The sequence below is a fragment of the Rhinoderma darwinii genome, chromosome 6 (genome assembly GCF_050947455.1).
Source record: "Rhinoderma darwinii isolate aRhiDar2 chromosome 6, aRhiDar2.hap1, whole genome shotgun sequence".
NCBI classification, from domain to species: Eukaryota; Metazoa; Chordata; class Amphibia; order Anura; family Rhinodermatidae; genus Rhinoderma; species Rhinoderma darwinii.
The window spans coordinates 58,845,813-58,872,589 of record NC_134692.1 but is presented as its reverse complement, the minus strand read 5'-3'; the positions used below and the strand labels follow the sequence as shown (position 1 = coordinate 58,872,589).

At 38.5% G+C, this 26,777-nt stretch overlaps 1 protein-coding gene across 3 annotated transcripts in view; it reads right to left on the bottom strand.

The window, feature by feature from the left end:
- The window catches only part of PARD3B (par-3 family cell polarity regulator beta), a 1,147,141-nt gene that overhangs the window by 538,598 nt on the left and 581,766 nt on the right, over nucleotides 1-26,777 (bottom strand). For all 3 annotated transcript variants that reach the window (XM_075829835.1, XM_075829836.1, XM_075829837.1), the window contains exons 17-18: nucleotides 10,163-10,366; nucleotides 8,539-8,773 (exon numbers count right to left, since the gene is read on the bottom strand). In XM_075829835.1, coding sequence (XP_075685950.1) covers nucleotides 8,539-8,773; nucleotides 10,163-10,366 — 439 coding nt within the window. The remainder of the gene's footprint in view (nucleotides 1-8,538; nucleotides 8,774-10,162; nucleotides 10,367-26,777) is intronic.

The window sequence follows — 26,777 nt, the reverse complement described above, 5'->3', positions numbered from 1 at the left end:
AGACCAAACCAACTCCGGAAGATCAAGGCCACAAGTCAAAGACATTTTTTCCCCCTCCCAAAACAAAAATATTAAAAAAATGATTGAAGACAGTATAGCTAAAAGAAAACGTCTGGTACAAATTATAGGTTTAACTACATCTCTCAACAGTAAACTGTCCCTGGATATTATTTTATAATGAAAATCAGCATTGTGACCTTTATCCATAAATGCATCAGCATTGAACAACAAATAAATTCCCCCGTCATAAACCCTAATGTATATATGATGGTTTATCTTTTAATAATACAGTCATGCAATTGCCAATTTATACTACTATGCATGGGCTAAATAATATCTACACACCATGACCACAAATACCAATAATATTACCATACAGTAACCAGTTTTCACATATCAGTTCCACACTGGTGTTCTACAGAGTATTACCCCACTGTGAATAAAATGCAATGACTACACTACAATAATATTTTCTCTGATCGGAGTACTTCACTTTCCCTTTTCTCTCCTTCCACCGCAGACCGCCACAACTCATCTCTGCAGAGTTTTCTGCACAGATGTTTAGTTCTTCACTTTTCCAGCACATCCTCACACTGTACAGAAACTTCCCAACTCCTGCCCACTTTAACAGTGTCCCAGTGCTGCAAAAGTAGTGCCACACCAATAGTGCCCGCCAAAATAATAGTGACAAAAACAGGGTAATATTGCCCATTGGTGCCTGCACGCAGTATTGTTCCCCTTTTGTCCCACACACTTTCATAGTGCCATTTTTCTGTAGCACACAGTAACAGTGCTACACACAAAGATGATGGCCCCTTAGTACCCCATCACAGTAATAGTGCCCCTATGTGCCCCACCCACTTTCATTGTGTTCTCTTTGTGTGATATATTAACAGTGCCCCCACACAGTAATAATGCCCGCTTAGAAACCCATACACAGTAAAGATGCCCCCTTAGTGCCCCCTCACAGTAGTAAAGACCCCAACACAGTAGGGAGGCCCCCCTTAGTGTCCCTATCTATAAACTATCCATCCTTACAGTAATGATGCCCTCGCAATACCCGTTCACAGTGATGATGCCCAGTTAGTGCCCCCTCACAGTAATAATGCTCCCTTAGTAACCCTCACAGTAATGCTTCCACCTTAGTGCCTCCATCACAGTAGTAATGCCCCTTTAGTGCCTCCATACCGTAAGGTTGCCATCTTAGTGCCTCCACATAGTAAGGATATCCCCTTACTGCGTCCCTCACTATAATGATGCCCACTTAGTGCCCACTCAGTACAATTGAGAGTGGCACATCGTACCCTGGGTCCCCCTGGGAACGTGGGCCTCGTAGCAGTATCTGTGACTGCTACAGTGATAGTTACGGCACTGCACTGGAATTAAAGATGCATCTCACTCCACTACTTTACTGTGGCAGCTTTTGAAAAATTGCTTATTTTTCCAGCTGATATAAGACACTAACTATTCTGTCTAAAGTTGAAAAAAGGACATTTGTCCACTCAGCAGTCTGCTTCTTCATTGTCTTTTACCAATCTATTTAATCCAATTCAGCTCTCAGTATCTGAGCATGGCTGAAGATTTATGATGGTACAGTGAGTGCAAGATAAGAGGCTGAACTTGAAAGTGGTTTGTTCTCTCTTGTTCAAGTGGCATCCAAATAAAGTAATACATTATTAGATATTAGAAATGATGAGATAGTACGATTCTAGGGAATCCAGAGACACGATAATAAATTACATATACATGCAGTGAATGTGCATAGATTAACTGTAAATCACAACATAATATAGAAGTATTATGTTGCACCGAGGATAATGATATTGGACATTGATAGAATACCCAAATAAAGGACATTTCAAAACTCTAAACCAAATCCTAAGGAACAAGACTGCCGACACATCACCCAAAGCAATTATTGCCACTATCTAAAAGAGAATTTTGGATGGTAGTGATAACTGATGTGTAAATGTTTATAATGTCAATCATGAGCTGAAATGTACACTTTGTCTATACTGTTTATGTTTATTGCCACTATAGTTGTGTATCAACCCCCATTATAGGGACTAGAAGGGATTCATTTTGCTTGGATGGGTCAATGTAATTATTAATAAACAATTAGCTATCGGGCATGCCCATCTGGTTATGGAGTGAAGTCTGCACATATGAAATCAACCTTAGTTGTCATATACTGTATTTATCAACCACACATATCTCATCAATTTCTCTTAACTGTGCTGTAAAAAATGTTTTGTAACTTACATTGAGAATACAACAATAATACTGTATTTTTTGCATTGTATACAAAGACAACATTACCTTTTTTTTAGTCCTGAGTTACTTTTTTAAGGTTTGTTTCTGTGTTTGCCATTCTTTAATGAATTACTGGTCATCCGTACACCATCCAGCAACTACTTCAGCGGTTTTACTATTGGATATGCCATAAATGACTGATAAATGTGGGTTCCACCTATCTCCGTATTCAGGTGCAGAATGGATATAGGTAGCCGACCATGTGCTCAGATCTCTATGCAAGTCTATGGAAGCTATGGTAACAGCCAACATTATTGTGTTGTTAATGTATTTGGGGTAGTTATTAATCAAATAATCTGATGTATGACCTGTCACCCATGCACCATCTGCCACCTTCTATCTTTTGTGAATGGGCAGTTTAAGGGAGGCAAAATTGTCAACAAGTACTAGGTACTCCTACAGTGTGGGCATCCTGCTAAAAGTACAACTTGGGATAGTAGGATTTTGTGCTGATCTCAAGTCAAACTTACGCTCTCCATGGAGCTATGCTTCAATATTCAGTATTACTAATGATTAAACAACATTAAACAATGATCCTTTTATTTTTGGAGGTAGACGGCATCAATTTATAGAAAAACGCGGTGTCTGACTTAAAAAATAATGCAAATGTTTCCAAACAGTCCTAGTCTTAATCCGGCCGGATCTGGGGTTTTTTCTAAGAACCACTGGCTGAAAAAGTTGAAATTGTCCACTATGGCCTATTTTTATCTAATACCCTACTTTTAACCCTCCAGAGCCATGTTTGTTACAAAAAGAAACAATTTAATTATATAAAGTGTTCAAAAATTCAACAGGGTTCAGTTTATAAAAGACAATAACTTTGGAGAAAAACGAAACACGTTTAAAAGGCATTTTTCAGTACTTAAAGACTGTAAAACTACAAAGAGAATTGTCATGATAATTGTAATCATCATGACTGTGTTAAATGTATAATAAAACAATAAATGAAACAAATAAATGTGATCAATACACCAGAACAGGGTATTAGGGTACAACGTGCAGATTGAAAAATTATCATTGCCTTATACCATTTAAATTTAAATAATTGGATCATGGTCCAAGTCAATGTGGTCAAATCACAGGCCCTCAATGTCTACAGCTCAACAAGCCTCCATACAGGCTAATTATCTATTTGTTTGGACATCAGTAGGTATTCTATACTTGGGGATACCTATCTATACACAATATTTTACCTAATGCGCCCCTTCTCTGGGGTACTACCCATATACAACTGTCTTATGATTATTTGCTCCACTCTCCTCCACTGGTAGGTACTTATGGTGCATCATATTTTTTGAGACTATTGATGCTGAGGCATTTTCCCTTTTCCCCTCTAACTTACCCTAAGACTGGATTTATACGGGATGGAAATGCTGCAGATTTTCTGCAGCAAAATCCACACAACACGTTGCTGTGGATTTTACCCCTTCTATATTGAAAATGGGGATATCCACAGTAAACTCAAATCTCATCCACATGGCTGGGACTGTAATATGCTGCAGCATTTCTGCACGCAATTTTCTCAGCATTTCTGTCCCGTATGACTCCAGCCTCAGGCCGGAAAAGCTGCATATTGTCTGTGAGGAAATTATACGTGTATCTGCAGCATTTTCGGTAAGTTTCTGCAGCAAAATCCAATTTTGCGGAAGGTTTCACCTTTTTTAGATTGAAAAGAGTGAAATCCACAGTGAACAGTCAGAAAATGTGGATAAGATTTTACATCCTACAAGAGTCTTCCACTACAGATTTTCCACTCGAAAATCTGGACTGAAAATCTACAACAAATCCGCTGTGTGTACAGGGGGCCTTATATTTCCATTTCCTCCTATCCTGCTTCTTTTATTTGCATTCTAATTGCGCAGAATCTCCTTGTAGGGCAATTTTATACACAGAGCTTCTGGGTAATTTTTTTATTTTTTTAATGGTGATATATTTGAAAATAAATGAAATAATAGGTAAACAATGTTACCAAATATGACAGTAACATAAAAAGAAATATTAAAAAAAAAACACTCTGAAGTACATAGAGTATACAGGAATTACGTTTTTACTTGGCACAGTTCCTGATATTACAGTATCTATGAGTTTTCCGTAGGACTGCAGGTAAACCTATTGAGCAAAGTTATCACAGCGCACAAAAATAATCGATTGCACATTCAGATTTGCTCTATCTGCATTTCTAGAATGTATTGTTTTATAACTAGTGCTGAACACATAATTTCTTCTGAAAAACATCATGTCTCCTTGCTGTCCCCCTTCCTGCGAGCAATGGATAGATGTATATACAGTTCCTTTATCAATATTAAATATGTTTCATCACATTCTACATCAATGAAAGCACATATCTCTATTAATTCACCAATAACTTTTCTTTCATCTTAAACATATTTGGAGCCTTCCATTTGGATGCTCGACTTTGTAAGCAACTATGCTTTAAAAAAATATATTTTATATGTAATGTATTCCAGCCTTCACACTGCTCGGCTTAATGGAAGTCAATATCTGTATATTATACTATCCACTCTGCAATTCCATTACAGACTCTACACCGCTGGTCATAAAAAGTATCATTCTGAGCACAAGCCCATAACAGTAATGATAAAAAGGGCCATTTCTCTTCCCCAACTAGAATGAAACATTTAAATCACCGTGGCTCTTTGCTCTAAGGAAAATTGGCAAATTAACAGGGCTAGAAAAAAAGAATAAAATATTCATGACCGATGTAAAAGGAGAAGTAAATAATTGAAAACAAATTGTCAAACAGTAAAAATTGAGAATCGTAGAAAATTGGGAGTCAAAGGATGATACTAGTGTGACATGGATTTAAGAGCTTGGACAACACTGCACAGCAAATGCAGAAGTCTATGTGTGCGTATACAGTGTGTGTGTGTGTGTGTGTGTGTGTGTGTGTGTGTGTGTGTGTGTGTGTGTGTAGCTTTTGAATGGCACAATTGTGCAATAAAAAAAAAAGAAAGAAATAAAAAGAAGGAAATCAAGTAAATATGAAATGCAATGTCTATCCAGATCAACAAAGTGATGTGGTCATGGCAAAATGGAGACTTTGGAAACTGTAGACTCTCTTTGCTCTTCCTAATTGGAGGGTTTGTTGCTAAAATTATATTTTGTAGCAGGCTATAGATGTATCAATTATCATTAATGAACCAAACAATTTTACAAACTTTAACAATAATTATTACACTATAGCAAAAACAAAAAAAACAACACTCAATTCCGGACAATGGAAATCTTTAATATTTACATTTCACGATTTAATAATTAATTTTAATAGGAGCTCAAAAAACTGTTGGGGAGTAAAGCACCTGTATGGCATGGTTTCCAAAAACGCAGGTCGGAAGAATCTCCAGCACCCTCCTGTGGTTTTTAACCTAGAGTGACTGCTCTGGTAACCATAAGTAAGGAGGAGGCGATTAACAGCGAGCACACACAAACATAAAACATTTCACTAGCAGTGTATCTTAGGATGCCTCATTAGCCAGAACTGCACTGGAACACTGTGGTACACCCTGACCAGAAGCAAGTTGTGTCAATATATAAATAAGGATTGAGCTTTGGGCAAATGATCAAATTACTGGGATAATGTCCATGAAAAATAGGTCCCGCAAGTTAGTTTAAAAAAACGACCATAAAAAAACAGCAGTCAGCAGGACACTATTTATTTTAGGACCAACTTCTTAACTACAAGCTAATTTATGGGATACTTAAAGAGAACTAGATACAGAGAACTGTGGTTTACATCAGTTAAATTGTTACATGGTTACTGAACAACAGAATATTTATGCGACAACAAATATATTGCAGAGTATAACCTCTAGGCATCATAAAGACTTGTTTCAATTGCTTTAAATGTGTTTGAAAAAGTACTGGGAGAATTCATTGCCATCTTTCGGAAAGTAGGTGTTACAATCAAATAACCCGGAGAAGCCAGAATGCTTCTGATATTACTCTTGTGGACCATGTAAATGGTTCTGAGCATTTTCATAACGTAATATTTCCTTCTCTCACCAACTATCTTAAAGTGTACCTGTCATTATAACATTATTACATAAATCAGTAGAACATGTATTTTAATGAAACTTTGTCATATATTTCCAGCAGCATGTAATTCCCCTACAGGGTCTTTTTAAATGTTCACAAACCTCTGCAGTCACTAAAAAGAAAATGCCTGCAGTAATGCAGTAAATAGAAGAATGGGAGAAGGGGGAGGTGGGGGATGCAGCTGCAGTAACTCTCCCTGAATGTGTCTGTGATACAGCATGCTATGAGAAGGGAGTGAAGTGGGAGGAATACATCTGACGAATATTCATGTCATTCACTTCCTAGCAACACTATATCTGAATACACCATCTGCAAATATACACATTTACAGCTGCCTAAAGAATACTTGCGATTTTGTAAAGATACTGATCTAGCAACCAAATTGACTGCTGGCACGCAACGTAAATAGCTTAGCGAGCAATGTCGCTTTACCCTATTTTTATAGTGTGCCTGTTCTCATTCAAAGTGAAAAAGTGATGTACTATGCAAATAGCTCACGGATGTCAAGGTGATGACTGCTACATCTGTATGTATCAATCATAGCTGATTCTGTTGAATCATTAACTAGTCATGTATTGCCCTTCTTTTCAAATTAATTTCCATGCACAATATGTGTCACCTTATGTTCCTGAACTGTGGTCCACCAGTACTACACTGAGGTTTTGCCTCAAATTTTAATGACATATACCGCCAGAGTGTTCCGTACAAACTACAAAGGGTAAACAGTATGTCCTCACAAACTCTGTACTACAGGATGATTATGAGGGAAGCAGTGGAGCGTGTATAAGTAAATCCGTGTCACTTGTGAATTGTTCCAAAGCAACAGTTATAATTTTCAGAGAGTGGAATAGAAAACAAAAAAACAAGGACTGAACACAATGCATGTGCTGGTAAACGGCTATTGGATGCTGGAGCGGAGCTAACGGTTGTTATGCGTGTACAGGAAAACAGTAACATAACAGGCGATCTATATCGGGGAACAAACCAGATTTCAGCCGTGCAACCTTCAGTACAATGTGGTACATTACCATGCATGGGGATGGGCAAAAGTGGCCCAACAACATATTAAAGCAGCTCTGCCAGGTCTCCTAAGCTACCCTGTCTAGCATAGAGAGGAAAAGGCTGATCTCGGGGTATATATAGTTTTCTATGTTTGGATGCAATATTTTTATGTAAAAAGTGGATTAATTGCAGCCAGAACTCAAATAAGAAGCCTGTAAATCCTGGTTTCCCTGCTCATACGCAGTAGTTGCTCTGAGAAGGTGGAGGAAGCAGGACTCATGGGGGGGGGGGGGGGGGGAATTAACAAGAGGTTTTTATCACTTAAATGGGGTAAAAAAAAGTCACACATTTTGGCGCATGTCTGTTTTGTGCAAAAATATATGACTTTTGACACTTTTATGCCAACCTAAACTGTTTTTAAAAAGAGTGGGCCGGGTCAACCTCGGCCTGACAAATTCAGTATAAATTGGCAGAAATTATAGCAGAAATCTATGGCAGCCAGTAGCTGGTGTAGATTTCAGTTTGTTGTGCACGGACAGCTCAAGTTGCCAAAAAATTATTAAGTGGCATGCGCCTCTTAATAAATTTGTTGCATCTTACTCCAGCGGGATTGGGCCTAAGATTGGAGTATGAAAAGCCAGTCTTAGTTAATTTGCGCCACAGGGACTTTCTAGGAGTGCTGGTAGCAAACAAACAGTTTTTACATCAAATCACAGAAAACTATGTATGCCTGAGCTCAGTGTCCCCCTCTGTCATATGCTGCACTCAGATACAGATGTGTCCACCATTACCTTTGCTTGAATTTGGTTAAGGACTCCAATTTCTCCTGAAATCCTTACAATACAGTATTGTGACATGCTAGTGAAACCCTTGACAGGCTGCAATTCACATCACAACCAGTGGGTGGCCACAAATAGCAACGCAAATGCATGATTTGTGTTTTTATTAATCCGGTCATCTCGCGACAGAGATATTAAGATATGTTGAGATGAGAGGAAAGGTAAGAACAACACATCTGTAGGAGTCCACACAGATGTTTTTAAGTAGGTGGTCATAATAAACTGGCCATAATTATGTATAACTCTCTCTTATTACACTACGAAGCCAGAACTGGAGGACTTTCTGCATTACTATCATGATGTAAAAAGTGATTCATGGTAGTTTTACCTGAGCATTGCTCCAAACCCTTTTTTCTTTGCTTTCTTTTCTTGCTCTTCACTTTCCTCTTTCTTTTTCTTATCTTTTACTTTTGACTTGACCTTTTCCTTTTCTTTTTTCTTATCCTTCTTTTTTTTGTCTTTTTTCGCTGTGTCGGTATCATCGAGGTCTGGATTTCCCAATGAGATTGGTTCAGTGTTTGGAGCTTCTCGATCAGAGTGGGAACTCACATCAGAAAGGTCATCTGCAGATAAAAGTAGAAAATCAATAAGGTGGTGCATATGAAAGCGTTCAATGAGACCACTAAGCATTAAAGCATGAAGTTAATAATCGGAGCAGAGAGTGTCTCTACAGCTGGTCAATGGTCCAACACACATGCTGTATGTTATGTATGCTTCTCATTAGCTAGTACATAATCTTACCACAAAGAGGTTAAAAGGCAATAACCTCTGTCATATTCATGAATATGAACTATTATTCCATAATGTGTCCAACACGATCAATACAGCATAGAAAATGTAAAATATTCCAGATGGTGTCCCTTTCTGCAGTTAACATGTACTACATAAAACCTCAAAAATTTAAAGAATAACTTTGATCTCTACAAGAGCGGTGATGTTGATATACATATATTCACCAAATCATTGTGCTGCAAAAATATAACAATAATTAACTACTCAAAGGGTATTCATTCAGAAATATCTTTCTTCCATATTCTGGGAAAATAAGGTAGATGGGCCCGTAATAATACTAGATAAGAATCCATTTAATAAATGAATACACTGTTATAAGCATCTTATTTTAGCCACTGTTTGGTGACATCTCACTACTGTGATGTTCTATTTATTACCTCAATATCAGGAGTGAAAAAAACTTACCTGTTTTTTGTTATCCATTGCCGAAGCTTCCTCGCAGACCTGTCCAAACTATTTATTAATGTGTGTACATGCTCTTCTGTGTAGCCAGCGACGCTCGCTCACTTTCAAAAACTTTTTATAATCCCTTCTCTGTGATTGGTTACGCAACTGACGCTCCAGCCGGGACGTCATCACTCACCTCCCTTTATTTAGCAGTATTAGTCCCTTTCTCTTTGACAGAACACCACCAGGTTAATTCCCTCTGGTGTTGGTTGCTGTGCTCTGGCCTCACACTATTTGGACTTCCTATTGTTTGACCATGCTGATATTCTTGTGCCGCTGACCTTGGCACATGTTTTACCTCGCCGAATAGCCTTTGGATGATCCTCTGTACTGTGCCTTGGTATAACTTTGCCACCTAGTAAGGCTAACCAGAAAACCACTCCCCGCGAGCTTCACCACACAAAGCCCACACCTCCTCGTGGGGATCCCTAGCAAATACCAGATGTCCATTAGACTCCGTGCCCCTGGGTCAGCCAGTACTATTTGCTAGTGCCATCTATAGGATCCACATTACCATTACAAGGTGCATATAATGAGAGTAAATATCAGCAAAAATGTAACAACTTTTAGCAAAGATTAAGGAAAAAAAATTATAAAAAAGCAAGCATATTTGCAACAAATAGAAGTATGTCATAATATGTATTGGAAATATAGGTTTTACTGGTTATGATAACTTTGAGGTATGTATACTTGAGTATTTGTACCATATTTACCTTCTTCACTTTCTGGCGCATCATAAGATTTATCAATTGCCGCCCGGAAGCTTTCATTACAGCCTCTGCCACGAACCATATGTGGTCTAGGTCTATAGAAAGGAAGCTCATTCTTTTTAACCTCTGCGACAGCAGTCTGTAGACTCTCTAGTGAGCTTGACTTTTTCAAACCTAACCGTGGACCAAGATCCTTTCCAGAATAAACTGCAAAAAAAATGTTTTATATTATGTTATATTGCATAAGATAATAAAAAATAATATGGTTAAACCCTACAATACGTATAAATATATAACTTCTAAAAAAATATTCTGACATCATACATGTCTGATAATGTTAAAACAAACATTATAATACTATACACAATATTAAAGTAAAAAAAAAGTCAGATATTATGACCATTTGGGATTAAATACCTCTGAAAATTCCCATAAAAAAAAACCACTCAATTTATAGGATGGTTTTGGTCAGATTAACTAGAAGTGGAATCTTGTAGAAAGAATTCTTTCTTCTCCTCTTTAGATCCTATAAGTGCCGAGAAATGAAGATGTGTTTCCATCACATCTCATTATGTTTATTTTGTCTACCTAACATTATTGTGTATGTGTCCTCAACATCTGCTGTTGGTTCTCACATTGTCTTCTGAGGTCACAGACTTTTTTCATACCATATTTAGACTTGTCCATCATTAATGGTTCTACCACAACAATACTTTAACCTCAATTACTTTATACGCTCAAATTTGTCCTGTTAGTCATGGACTTCTGATTCCCATATTGTACCAAACTTCTGTAAGCATGATTTTTTTTTTACATATCAATGATATACTACAAAATTACTAAGAACATTACATCTTCTACATTGTCTTCAAGACTTTATTTGGCAGTTGCCAACTAAATAACTTTAGTTGTGTATACAGTACTTTAAAGAGGCTTTGTCACTAGTTTAGTAATGGCCAATTTCCTAGCTAATCTAATAGGCAACGTCACACTGATAGTTTTAGTGCAAATTGTGTCCCAAAACATTTTTTTTATTTCAAATGTTATGAGCTTTTTTTCTTAATATGCAAATAAGGCCATTCTAGCCAAAGGGGCAGTAACGCTGCTCTCTGTGTGGGCAGTGTCTTTGTTATCTGTATGACGCTGTCCAATCAGCATAATACAGCATCTCCCCTTCCCTGTACAGCATGAATTCAGCTTCAATGGCAAATTCACATTGTCTTTACATTTTCGGGGACAGATCCTTCACCACATCGCCTCAGTGCTCATCCAGCAAGACGGTCTGTGCATTTACTCTAGCTGTGCCAGGACATCTCCCCTCAACGGGGACTACTACTTCTTCGATGCAGAGACTGTCTTCCTGGATGAGCACTGAGGCGATGTGGTGAAGGACCTGCGCCTGGAAATGTAAAGACCGTGTGATCTCACGATTGAAGCTGATTGTACAGCGTCATACAGACAACAAAGACACCGCCCACAGAGAAAGAGCAGCGTTACAGCCCCTTTGGCTAGTATAGCCTAATTTGTATATTAAGAAAAAAAAGCTTAGAACTTTTAAAATAAAAAGAGTTTTGGGACACAATTTGTACTAGAATTATCAGCATGACAGAACCTATTAGATTAGCTAGGAGATTGTTCATTACTAAACTAGTGACGGGTTCTCTTTAAAGAGGCTCGGTCACTAGTTTATAACTGCCCTATATCCTACCTAATCTAATAGGTGCTTTAATGTAGATCACAGTTTTTTTTAAAAAAAACACTTATTTTTGACCAAGTTATGAACATTTTGACCAAGTTAGGTTTGTTTTTTTAACTTTTCGCCAAGTGGGCGTTGTAAAGAAAAGTGGAAAAGTGTATGGCACTGACCAATCAGCGTCATACACTTCTCTTCATTCATGCCCAGCTTGTAACGGGGCTTCCTTCCACAGGTGCTTCACCAGAGCGTGAAAAAATGAAAAATATTTTACTAGAAGTTTAGCTCACCTCATAACCACCACGCTATGGTTGCGTTTTCCAATGCGTTTTTCATAATGCTTGACTGATGCAGAAAATATATAATAAATCCAAACACTGTGGGTGCTTGTAGATACTCCTGAACTAATCCTGTGTCGACTGCAGGCAATTGAAGCAAAAAATGGTGTGTAGAAAAGGCAGATCCAGTACTCGAATATTAAAATTCCAATTTTATTTAGGTCATTTTTAAGGATAAAACAAAATCCCGGGACCACGCTTACGCGTTTCAGACCACTGGGATACTTAATTATAGCTTCACCAGAGCGACGGAAGAGTGAACAGACATCGCCTCCAGCCATGCCAGGATGTTTACCCAAATCTGCAGCGGCTAGAGGCGATGTCTGTTCAGTCTTCCATGGCTCCAGTGAAGGACCTGTGGGAGGAAGTCCCGTCACAGCGTGATCTTGTGAGATCACGCTGTGCGGTGAAACAAGCTGGGCATGAATGAAGAGAAGTGTATGACACTGATTGATAAGCGTCATACACTTTTCTTTATAACGTCCACTTGGTGAAAAGTAGAAAACAATTTGAATAAAACTAAAAATGATCAAAACATGGTCAAAAATAAGTGTTTTAAAAAAAAAACTTATCTACATTAAAGCGCCTATTAGAATAGGTAGGCTATAGGGCAGTTATAAACTGGTGACAGAGCCTTTTTAAGTCAAGCATTTTTAAGTTGCCTCCATTGATAGCCAAATGGTCACGGATTTGTGAGGGTGAACTGGTTTGTGATTGCAAAATGTTTACAGGTCTGTTATCTCGATCTCTTGAAGCCTTGTCAAAGTCGCCTCTTGTCTACTTTCTATGACGTGAAGACAGTTCCTACTCTATGAATGTAAACATACCATGCCACAACCACCATCTGTCACCTTTCTCAGTGTACAGAAAAGTAAACTAATGTTCTAATGAGGCTGTCAGGACAACAGGTTGGAGACCACTGGTTTAGAGTTTAAGAGTAGAGGGGAGAGGGAGCACAGTTGCGTTTTATGAGAATTCTTAGAGCCTTAACCCATTGAACATAAACTCAAACAGTGTCTATACAGATTTATTCCAGAGTAAAATGCACAAAGTAACAACATTTCAATTTATTGTTACTTCAGGGAGAGTGACTTTTTGTTATTTGAAGTCTAAAATTAGACCAATGTCTAACTTTGAGTGCTTGATGATTTATTTTATAGTAAAAGCAATAAATAGCCCCTAAAATGAGTCAGTAAAAAAAAAACACATTTTTTTTCCCCATTCAAATCTCATCAAAGAGATTAGAATGGAGATGTGGTTGCTAGGTCACACTTTGCTCCATTGTTCACTAATTACTATTCCAAGACCTACTATTATTCTGAAGTGCAGGAATGGATTTAGAAACTTGATTTGCAGAGGACAGGAATGTTCTACTAAAGTAGACAGTTCCAAAAGAACAACCTGTATTCAAACCTGAATAAAGTGAAAAGTCAGCAGCTCAGCACAACTCCTACCAGATTTTTGCAACATGTTTCTGCCAGGTTTCTAAAGAAAGTAAATATGATTGCCCTGATTAGGCCGCAGTTATCTATTTATTTTATATAAAATAAAACATTTTAATTTTTGATAGCAAATGCTGACATCTACCACCAAAATGCATATCTTATAATTTTTAAACGACATGTGCCCCAGCCCCAAATACAATTAAAAAACAAAAACAAAAAAAAAAACAGGCAAACACTTTCTTGAGTTAGGCTACGTTCACATGAACGTGACAGATTTATGGACGTAAAAATCGCGCATATAATCTGTGTGCGTTATGCATCAGTGTGCTTTGCGTGTGGCATGTGTTTTTCACGCACTCGCAAGCACTTTTTTTTAAAATGTAATTGATGCGTAAAGCACGGACAACACAAGGATGTCGTCTGTGTGCTGTCCGTGGTTTTCACGCATACATTTACTTCAATGGGCGGCTAGGTGCGTGAAAAATGCACCAATATAGGGCATGCAGTGAGTTTTACGTGACGGACTCTTTCTGTGTGAAAACTCACGCATGTGTGAATAATGGGGCCGTGCGATGTGCGTTGTTTCAATACAGAAACTTTTATCGTTTTCGGCAGCACATCTCCCTGTGTAACAAATGTATTGGGATGAGCGATCGGAGTAATGAGCGCTCATCCCCATACTAGCTACTTGTGAAAGGAGCAAACGGGTGCCGAACAGCAAGCTGTCTCGTTGATCGGCGCTCATTTACACGGCCCTCGTCGGGGCCGTGTAAACGAGCCATCTTTATCTGGGAACAATAGTGACAACCAATCTTGTACAACGCCATCTATGTCTTCTATTACAGCAACCTCACGAGTTGTCACTAAGCTATACTAGAATAGCAAATCAGCCTAAAATGATCGCAGGTAATATATTACTGTATCACTAGCCATGTTTGAGCAAAGTATATGTCTATGTTTCAAATACTTCTGAGAGAGGAAGTGCAGGTGTTGAGTTGAAAATTGGATATAAGTCAGTAACAAGTTATACTTTTACCTATTACTTATTTTCTTTAGAGTTCCTTCTATTGGTTGGTATAATTCCCTGATGTATTTGAGCCACATTATGATCAGTGACTCTATTTAAGCTACATCAATATATTCTACTGAATTAAAAAAAACATCAACCTAATTTCCGATATCACAGCCTCAGGTTGTCCTTACTCCCTGCCTCTGTCCATCCTCCCTATTTTACAATGCAGCTTTGCTTTCTCTGTATATAACCCCAGCTCACTGTTGCACTAATGCCAAACACGTCCTCTAAGGATAGAATAATTATAAACCAAAGCAACTAAACCATACATGGTAAACTCCTGGACTTCCCCTTTAATCTATCCACAAAATGGAAATATACAAAACCAATTATAATTATACAAATGTTTTATTTATTCCAATTAATCCCTATACAAGACATACTAAAAACGCATGAACACATATAGGATATAATAATAAAAAAAAGCCTAAACATTACTCATCTAACTACCCACCCATACCTCTCCTCCTTTTTGGATGTGTGGTGGGAAAAAAACAAAAAAAAAAACAAACCTCTTGACGGAATTTAGGCACCCATTAAATGCCCCCAAACCTGTTGGGGTAGCCATTGTATTCTATTAAACGTATCCCGCTCAGCTGACTGGCTAAGAGGATCTCATGGCCCTATCTCTATGATGACTTCAAGAAGTTGGGGGGTATTCAAAGAGGGCAATAGAACTCAATAGCTTAAATTTATTAGGTGACATTAACTTTTTGTATAATGACTCAAACATATATGGAAAAGAACAACGCAGAAGGAATAAATATGTAAAAAAACATATTCTACTGGAAATGTTAATATACCTTCCTTAACCAGGATACCTGGACCTGCTGTTTTACTATTAAACTCTATTGATTATTTGTCTTTTGTTTCATTGCACTCAAACAAAGGCAAAATTGAAATCCTGAAAAATAAGCATGCACATGATAATTTGTTGAGCTCACAGATATCGATTACTAGTTTAAGATTGTTGGGTGGGGGTGCACTTACAGGAATGAATGGTTTGTAAACTACATCCCAATATTCATGCTTATAACCTGCTGTAAGTTTTTCTCTAATCTAATATCAAGAAAAATCAAAGGCTGTCAACATTAATAATAAAGTAACTTGGACACTTGCACTCTAATATATTGAATTTTACATAAGAGTCCTTGTATAATATAGAAAATTACAATCTCTGTGATATTCTTGTACATGTCATAGGGGAATAATTACCATATCTTGGGTTTCAAATAATAGAGAAAAAGCACAAATAAGAACACTCAGTGGATTTCAGTTTATCCTTTTAATTAAATAAATGAATGAATGCAAGTCATTTTAGCTAAGCCACCTAGAAGGCAACTAGGGTTAAATGTTCAGATTATAACTACCAGCTATAAATCCATAACTAGTGCCCTGAATGCTGATGAAGATTGTTCTTAATCATACCTCTATTCTACTACATAAAATGCCTGATGATTGCTATGAGAATGCTACAGATCCTGAGCTATTACAATCTATTAAATATAGACAAACGCATTTTTAATATATACATTTATAATATTTATACAACCTAAAAGTGTCAGTTCTTCTACATTGTTTTCATGCTGGAATTTACTTGACATTGCTCACTTATACATACAATGCACATATTTACTTTGTATGGTCCTCACTAAGAATTGTAGACATAGACATATGATAAAGGCCCTTTTACACCGGCTGATAAGCAGCCGATGCAGCGAGCGTCGGTCAACGAGACATCGTTGATCTGCGCTCGTTTTCTCCTGTCACACGAAGCTATGGATGGGGACAAATGGTCGTTACTCCGATCGCGCTCGTCCACATATATTATCATCATGTCGGCAGTCCGTTTACACAAGGAGATGTGCTGCTGACAACGATAATATTTTAAAATTTTAAAACGATACGACCAGCAGTTCCACTGTTTACACAGGGCAATTATCGGCAACAAGCGTTCCTAGAACGCTCATCTGCCCGATAATCGTCCAGTGTAAAACCCCCTTAACTGTCCCAGCTGGTAGTATTAACAGGTTACGCAAAGTTCATAGGAGATAGTAAAAAAACAAAGGTGTTTAATCCAACATGATGTCTCCAACTTCGCGTAACTTGTTTAGACTGCATGGATGAGTTGGACCAAAAGGTCTTTCACTAAGGTGAAGCTTATATTTTCTTTATTGTGAACTGGTAGTACCCCTTACCGCACCAGGACGCACCGGTACGTCCTGCATTGAAGTGTTTTAAGGCACTAGGGCGTACCGGTGCGTCCTGGCTAAAAACGGTCACCCTGTCAAAGGACAAGGTGACAGAACTTTGCCGTCAACTGTTTATGACAGTTGATCGGCACAGTAAGACGGTTAGGGACCATTCACAGCAGTCTCCTGCCGGCGATCACTGTGATTGGTCAGTCAAAGCAGACTGACCAATCACAGCTCCATGACGTGTGTATGTGATGGCGCTGGCTCAGAAGCTGAGCCAGCGCTATCACCGCCGGCAATCAGCTGTCCGACACCCCTCTGCAACGGCCAGGACCGAAGGTAGGCTCCGATCTGGCCGATTAACTCCTTCGATGCCTCGATCAACGCGATCGATGCATCGAAGTGTCTTGTAGCATGTCGGCAACCACGATGGTTGCCACAGGCGCGGGTGTCAGCTGTTTGTTACAGCTGACATCGTGCTCTAACGGCCAGGACCGGAGCTAGGCTCCGATCCGGCCGATTAACCCTTTAGATGCAGCTATCGCTGCATCTAAGTGATTATATCACACCCTAAGGTTGCTAATGACAACCATCGGCACCCGCGTGTGTGTGCTGATGGTTGCTATGGCAACCGTAGCCTAACAATCGCTTCCTAGTACGGAAGCCTATTAGGCCCCGCCCGGAGGTGAAGCCTAATAGGCTTGCTGTCAGTGAATAGCTGACAGCTCTAATACACTGCACTATGTAGGTAGTGCAGTGTATTAGACTAGCGATCAGGGCTTCATGTCTTCAAGTTCCCTAGTGGGACACAAAAAAAGTTAAAACAAGTTAATAAAAATGTTGTAAAAAAAGTAAAAAAAAATAAGTTTAATGTTAAAAACCACTATAACAGCCGTTTTTCCTATAATAAGTCTTTTATTATAGGAAAAAACAAAACACATAAAAAAAATTACACATGTGGCATCCCCGCGTCCGTAACGACCCAAACTATAAAAATATCACGCTATTTTACCCGTATGGTGAACACCGTAAAAAAAAAAAAAAAAAAACTATTCCAGAATCGCTGTTTGTTAGTCACAACCCCTCGTAAAACAGAATAAAAAAAAGGGATCTAAAAGTTGCATGTACCAAATGATACCATTAAAAACTGCAGCACGTCCCACAAAAAACAAGCCCGCCCACAGCTTTTTTGACGGAAAAATAAAGAAGTTATGGCTCTCAGAATATGGTGACACAAAAAATTTATTATTTGAAACAAAAGTGATTTTATCGTGTAGACGTTGCAAGGCATAAGAGAAACTATATACATCTGGTATCTCCGTAATCGCACCGACCCGCAGAATAAAGTAAAATTGTCATTCATAGCGCATGGTGAACGCCGTAAAAAAATAAAATAATAAAACACATCAGAATTGCAGGTTTTTGGTCACCTTGCTTGCCAAAAAAAATGAAATACAAAGTGATCAAAAAATCGCATGTACCCCAAAATGGTACTAATGAAATCTACAGATTGTCCCGCAACAAATAAGCCCTCACAAAGCTCCGGTGGAGAAAAAATAAAGAAGTTCTGGCTCTCAGAATATGGCGATGCAAAATGTGCAGAGTGTCCAAAAGCGGATAAGATCGGGCGCCATTTATCAGTGCGACACTGGCCACACATCTGTGGATAATTATTTATTTACCCAATTATTATACCCTCTTATTATGCCCTGACGTACTCCGCACAGATTACATATGCCCCACATCATAAACTGAAATACCAGCAAAACCCCCAAAAAAACTACCACTAAGCAAAATCTGCGCTCCAAAAGCCAAATGGCGCTACCTCCCTTCTGAGCCCTGCAGCGTGCCCAAGCAGCAGTTTATGTCCACATATATGGCATCGCCATACCCGGGTGAACCCGCTTAACAGTTTGAGGTATTTGTCTTCAGTGGCATGAACTGGGCACAAAATATTGTGCACTAAAATGGCACATACCTGTGTAAATTTGCAATTTTCACTTTGCACCATCCACTGAGTGTTAATTTCTAATAGAAAAAAAAACCCTGTGAGGTCAAAATGCTCACTACACCCCTTAATAAAATGCCTTCAGGGGTGCAGTTTCCAAAATGGGGGTCACTACTTGGGGGTTTGTTTTACTATTTGACCTCAGAGCCGGGCTATTGTGGGCTAATGCTGCGAAAATCACCAAAATAGGTCTCACATGCGCCTTTCACTCCTAAGCCCTGTCACATGTCCAGGCAAATGATAAATGCCTTGGGGGGCGCAGTTTACAAAATGGGGTCACTTCTCATGGTTTTACACTCTACACTGGTACCTAAGGGAGCTCTGCAAATGCGACATGGCGCCCATACACCAGTTCAGCAAAATCTGTGCTCTAAAAGCCACATGGCACTCCTTCCATTTTGAGCTCTGCCATGTGCCCAAACAGCAGTTTTGGGCCACACATGGGGTATTGCAATACTCGGGAGAAATTGGGTAACAAATTATGTGTTGTTTTTTCTCCTATTACCCCTTGTGGGAAAAAAAATTGTGTGCAAAACTACCTATTTTTGGGAAAAAAAATAATTTTTCATTTTCACTGCCTTATTCTAATACAATCTATGAAACACTTGTGGGATCAAAATGCTCAGTACACCCCTAGATGATTACCCTGAGGGGTAAAGTTTCCAAAATGGAGTCACTTCTCAGGGGTTTCTACTGTACGGGTACCTCAGGGGCTCTGCAAATGCGACATGGCGCCCAAAAAACAATCAACCAAAATCTACATGCCAAGTAGCACTCCTGCAATTCTGAGCCTGCGGTGTATACAAGCAGCAGTTTATGACCACATATGGGGTATTGCCGTACTCGGGAGAAATTGCTTTACAATTGTTGGGGCACTTTTGCTCCTTTATTCCTTGTGAAAATGAAAAAAATTCAACATTTTAGTGGAAAGAATGTAGATTTTCATTTTCACTGCATAATCCCAATAATTCAGCAAAAAAAACTGTGGGGTCAAAATGCTCACTATACCGCTAGATAAATTCCACCAGGGGTATAGTTTCCCAAATGGGGTCATTTTTGCTGGGTGTGCATTATTTTGGCTCCTCAGTGGCTTTGCAAATGTGACATGGGGCCGCAAACCATTCCAGCAAAACTTGAGCTCCAAAAGTCAAATGGCGCTCCGTCCTTTCTAACTTCCGCCATGTGTCCAAACAGCAGTTTAGTACCACATATGGGGTATTGCTGTGCTCAGAAGAGTTTGCTTTACAAATATTGGGGTGTTTTTTCTCCTTTATCTATGTGGGATATTTCTAAAAACTGCAGAATCTGGGCAATAAGTATTGAGTTGCGTTTCTCTCGTAAAACCTGTGTTACTGAAAAAAACTGTATTACAGTTGAATTTTCACCTCTACTTTGCGTTATTTTCTGTGAAATGCCTAAAGAGTTAAAATAATTTCTGAATGCTGTTTTGAATACTTTGAGGGGTGCAGTTTTTAAAATGGGGTGATTTATGGGGACTTTCTAATATATAAAGCCCTCAAAGTCACTTTAGAACTGAACTGGTCCCTGAAAAAATAGCCTTTTGAAATTTTCTTGAAAATGCGAGAAATTGCAGCTAAAGTTCTAAGCCTTGTAACGTCCTAGAAAAATAAAAGGACGTTCAAAAAACGATGCAAATAAAAAGTAGACATATAGGAAATGTTAACTAGTAAATATTTTGTGTGGTATTACGATCTGTTTTACAAGTAGATACATTACAATTTAGAAAAATTCAGATTTTTGAAAATTTTCTCTAAATTTTGGTGTTTTTTACAAATAAATATTGAATTTAACGACCACATTTTTTTCAGTATCATAAAGTACAACATGTCACGAGAAAACAATCTCAGAATTGCTTGGATAGGCAAAAGCATTCTGGAGTTATTACCACATAAAGTAACACATCAGTTTTGCAAAAATCAGCTATGTCCACAAGGCCAAAACAGGCTTAGACACTAAGAGGTTAAAGAGGATCTGTTACTAGTTTATTAATTCCGTATCTCCTAACTAATCTAACAGGATCTTTGCTGTTGATAACTACAGTGTGATTTGATTTAAAAAAAACTTTTATTATTTGCAAAGCTATGAGCATTTTTCTAAACATGCTAATGTGGCTCTAATAGCCAAATAGGAGATGACTTTCTTTTCCCTCTGGGCGGTGTAATGTTTTCTGTATGACTCTGTCCAATCATCATACAGCTTCTCCCCCTTCTCAGCCCAGCAACACAGCGTGATCATATAGTATAATAGTATACAGCTTCCATTCCTGACTGTGTTCTCAACTGGCGATCTCTCCGGTTGTGTCACAGCTAGAACTGCGATCCTGGTGTTATATGAAAGATTAGAATCCCATCTTTCATATGCCAACAGAACTGTTATAGGTGGTGCACAGCCACAGCTATGGCTGTTTGAAGAGATCCCCCTTCCCTCCAGCCTCACTCTTTCACAGTGTGTGAAGCAGCTTCATGCTGATAGGACAGTGTCAGAAGCTGTGAGGTAGCGCCACCTCAGGAGAACCGCCGTGTTACCTTCCACTTGACTAATATAGGCTCATTTACATATTTAGAAAAACGCTCATAACTTTTAAAATAATAAACGTTTTGGGACACAACTTTCACTAGCATTATCAGTGTGACAGCACCTATTAGATTAGCTAGGAGATTGTGAATTACTAAACTAGTGACAGAGCTGCTTTAATTCAAGTTCAACCATTAACATGTTCTATTGACTGGGCGGAAAGTGCATGGTCTTTAAATAGAGCAGGGGGAAGAAGTGGTTGTCAGACACTTATGGTGCTGCTCATCTTCGAACAACTTTAATCATCAACTATAACTTGTAGGATCCTTATTTGCCCCGGCACCAGCCCTGGACTGAAGCTTTCCTAGGCCCCATAGACATTACTTTGGAAAATTATGGCTAGCTTAAGTTTTTTTAATTAACATAGAACTCAAAAAGATACTTTAATAGCTTTGTATTTTCCAATTTGAAGAAAATGAGGAATAGTGCTTATGCTGGTACATGAATGGAGTCGATTTTTCTATAGAATTCATATACCAGTTGGCAAGTATCTATTTATGGGAAAAATTGATCGCTATGGTAAATGTGCAATTAGCAGAACACATTATTTTAGTTCCATTACCCAATAAAACACTATTTAACTGAAGACTCTTATATGAAATATGGATCTACAGGTGTGATAACTACTACAAATTGCTTATTTGGCTTGAAGAAAAAAGTCCCATCAAATATTTTGTTTACGTGTCACACAATTGTGTTAGTCATTTAGGAACATTTTCGTAAATATTTAGCATGATGTCTATAAAATAGTAATAATAATGAAAAGCAAATATAAGAAGAGAGAGGGAGATCCCACTTGTTACCACAACGCAGTTGGTGAGTGCTGCCCCACTTAATAGTTTTTTTTATGCTGTGTGTTAAACACAATGTAGATCGCTTTGCTCTACTGCTCATTCATACAGATGTAGTGGGGAAGAACAGATTGGAAAAACTGCAGATTACAAAACATGTCTCTCGAGAGGGCTTTGCAAGTTTTCTAATTGATCGGTCTCAAACGAATGAGCAGTAAACATTCCACTAACAAGTGATTACTTTTGTCTGAAATTTGTCTCTTTCTGCTAAGATCCTATATAGATTTTTTTTGCTTAATTAGATATGGAAATCGCATACTGTAAGAGATAGGGGATATAAATTGGTCTCTTGTTTCCACGGCACTGTGAACTATCCCCTTGCTCATATTAACAGATATCTCTCATACTCAAGAGGTGACATGCCAAAGGGCATAAACATGGCATTCAATGTAATTATTATAAATGGGACTCATCTCTCATTATGCCTTGGAGGAGGTATACTTCTCAGCAAACAATGGCGCTGACCTCAAGCCAGTCCCTTTATCTCCATGTTTTCCACAATAAGTAAGTTAGTAATCGGCACAAATAAAATTAATTACATTGCATCCAAATACATTTTGTGGCCCATTATATTTAATATCTTCATTAGTGATAAAAAACATGTGGAAGGAAAGGAATGGGTTTTTGCCTTTGACCCCGGTATCTGATTACTTATGTGTGTAAACAAAATGATTAACTTAACAGATAAAGTATTGGAGCTGCCAACCAGGGCAACAATATTGTCATGTTAACCAGTAAATATAAAAATGATTCATATAAAATGTTCTCAAAGCCTTTATAACGAAGATAAACATGCATCTCCATTACAAGGAATTTTCAACCCTTTAGAGACATCCGCCATACATGTATGGCAGATGTGTGCTACCCCAACATGGCTCAGGAGTGGACATGCAGCTGACACCTGCCTGCAACACCTGGGATCCGAGGTAAGTCTGATCCCGACATTTTAACCCCTTATATGCTGCAGTCACAGCATATGAGTGGTTAGATAGAGAGAGGGGGCTCCTTTTGTCCCCTGGATCCCCCCCGCGCAACGAAATTGTGAGGGACTGATCAGTTGCCATGGCAGCTGGGGAACTATTGAAGGCCTTCAGGTCTGTCATCTGTGCTCTGTTGTTATTAAGCCTTGTCAGAGGCAAGGCTTAATGTAACCCCAAAATGGTACCAATAAAAACAACTCACCCTGCAAAAAACAAGACGTCACACAGCTCCAATGATGGGAAAAAAAGGCAGCGCAAAACAAATTCTTTTTTTTAACAGTGTTATTACTTTGTAAAAAATAAACTATACAAATTTTAGCATCGCCGTAATCACATTGACCCGGAGAATGAAGTTAACATGTCATTAGTACCGCACAGTGAACTCCGTAAAAAGTATGGTGATTAAAAAGAACGGCATCACCGGTAATTTTTACAATATGATACAGGCTATATATCATTCCCCTTTAGCGCATATATTCATTCCAGGGTTTATCACGCAAAAGTTTTGGGCTATCAAGAGGGACATGGCAGGGATGCCCCTTATCTCCTTTACTATACAATTTATGTATAGAACCTATGGGAAGGTCTCATACAAAAAAGAATATTCGTCGTATTAAAATAAACAATGGTGAAGTTAAAATCACAATGTTTGCAGATGACCTTCTGATCTTTTTACATAACATAGATGAAGAACTTTCCAATGTAATGGACGTCCTAGACGAATATGGCCCCATTTCAGGATTTAAAGTAAATCATGATAAAACCGAGGTCCTGTTCATTGATGAAGTACACAACACTAAAGATCATACTGAAGTTCAGCGACATGAATTCAAAATTGCAAAACAAGAGAAGTATTGGACGCGCAAAGCAATTAACTTATAAGAACAATATACAAACACTATATCCAACACGGAAAAAAACTCTACAGAAATGGAAAGATCTGCCACTTCTTATGTTTGGAAGAATGAACACACTTACATTTTATACTACCTTGGAATGGCTACATATCTACCAGAAACAAGGATACCAGAGGAAACACTGGGAAAGGTTAATGAAACGCTTGTTTGATAAACAAGATATATATAATTTTTTTAATTCAAATAAAAGGCTTGTTTCCGTGTGCTCAACTAGGGGTGGGGCGGAGGGGCTCTAAATCTTTAAATCTTCGGGAAATTAATATATTTATTTTAATGACCTGTGTGTTAATATCCGTAATTTCGAATAATGACAGAATAAACTATTTTTAAAAAAAACTCCGTAGAAACAAAACCACCAAACTTGTGGGATTTGCAGGTTTTTTTTCAATTTCACCCAAAAATATAATTTTTAAAAGTTTCTCAGAATATTAAGTGGTACCTTTAAAAAATACAACTCATCCCTCAAAAAACAAGCCCTCATATGGCTTTATTGACCCAAAAATAGAACAGTTACGGCTCTTGCAATGTGTCGACAGAAAAACTAAAATGAAAACACGAAAATGAGTTAACCCCTGCTTATCAGTTTTTGCCACTTTAGTGGTTTATAAACATTGAACATAAATATAAGCTGTACAAAAACATTAGTGGTCGGGTTATGACATTAAGGCTGGGTTCACATGACCATGTTACGTCCGTAATGTACGGAACGTATTTCGGCCGGAAGACCCGGACCGAACACAGTGCAGGGAGCCAGGCTCCTAGCATCATAGTGATGTACGATGCTAGGAGTTCCTGCCTCGCTGCAGGACAACTGTCCCATACTGTAATCATGATTACAGTACGGGACAGTAGTTCCACGGAGAGGCAGGTAATTCCTAGCGTCGTACATCACTATGATGCAGGGAGCCCGGCTCCCTGCACTGTGTCGGTCCGGGTCTTCCGGCCGAAATACGTTCCGTACATTACGGACGTAACATGGTCGTGTGAACCCAGCCTTAGGGTATGTGCACACGTTTACTAAAAAAAAGTCTGAAAATACGGAGCTGTTTTCAAGTGAAAACAGGTCCTGATTTTCAGACGTTTTTTAAGCAACTCGTGTTTTTCACAGCCGTTTTTGGAGCTATTTTTCTATAGAGTCTATAAAAAAGCGCCCTGTCGGAAAAGAACGCAGTTTTTCACATTGCAATCAATGGGCAGATGTTTGGAGGCGTTCTGCTTCCGATCTTTCAAAAGTTTTTCGGCCATTTACGGCCAGAAAAATGGCTGAAAATAAGCAGTGTGAACATACCCTTAGGATTAAATGCTAAATTGGAGATAGGGCAGCTATGCACAGTGGAAAGTTTAACATAAGCTGGCCTTAAGGGGGTTTTACACAGGACAATTATTGTGCAGATGATAGTTCATAGAACGCTCATTGCCGATCATTGCCCTGTGTAAACACTCAATCATCTGCTGATCGTATAGTTTAAAAAAAGTTAAATAATATCGATGTCGGCAGCACATCTCCCTGTCTAAACAGGGAAACGCACTGCCGACATGTTAATAATGTATAGGGAGGAGCGATCGGAGTAACCACCGCTCGTCCCCATCCATAGCTCCGTGTGTCAGGAGCAAACGAGCGCCGATCAACGATAAAGGGCCTTTACTCGAAGACGTGTTTACCTCTTGTTTTTTTCTTCGTTTTTTTGGGTCTTGGGCATATGTTGTTTAAAAATTATAAGAAATGCATTTTGGTGGTAGATGACAGCATTTGCTATCAAACACTAAAAAGAGTAACGACCGCTCGTCCCATACATAGCTCCTTATGACAGGAGCAAACGCAGCACCGGTCGAACTCGGTCGGTGTAATAGGGCCTTTACACATTAGCGCTCTCCCAACTTGTCTATATAATATGAACGCTTGGCTCACCTGAGCAGGCATATGTATGGCATAAAGATGGTAATAAGCAACTGGCAAGGACCTTTGCTACATTTTATCCTCTTGACGGAACCCAAGGTCGGGCATGTTATGAAACAGGACACTGGACAGAGGTCTAGAAAGTTCTTATATGATAACCATTGTACATGTAACAAATTAATAAAACCAGAAATAAAGACGTGATCATTTTATATAGAGGATATAAACTTATATCAATATGCAAAAGAGAAAGGAACACACTCTGCCATAAACATTACAGGAGAAGAAAAAGATCATAATTCAAATAAAAATCTAAATCTTCAATAAGTGCTAATATAGTTTCAGGACGAAGTGGGTACATGAAATAAGCTTCCAACAAAAGTGTCAGAGGTTAATACAGTGGAGAATTATAATATACTTAGGATACCGCTATGCTGAACGTAAAATAATGCTGAAGATCAAAGGCTGTCTTGAGTCTTCAAGCAAATACCAAAATGAGCAGAAATAAATGGCTTATATTTACATCTGGTGAATTGTAGAATCACAATGAAGAAAACTGCCACGAGGAAAAATAATTTCTGTAATTTATTCATGTTACTTGCACATAACTAATTTATTTTAAGTCCT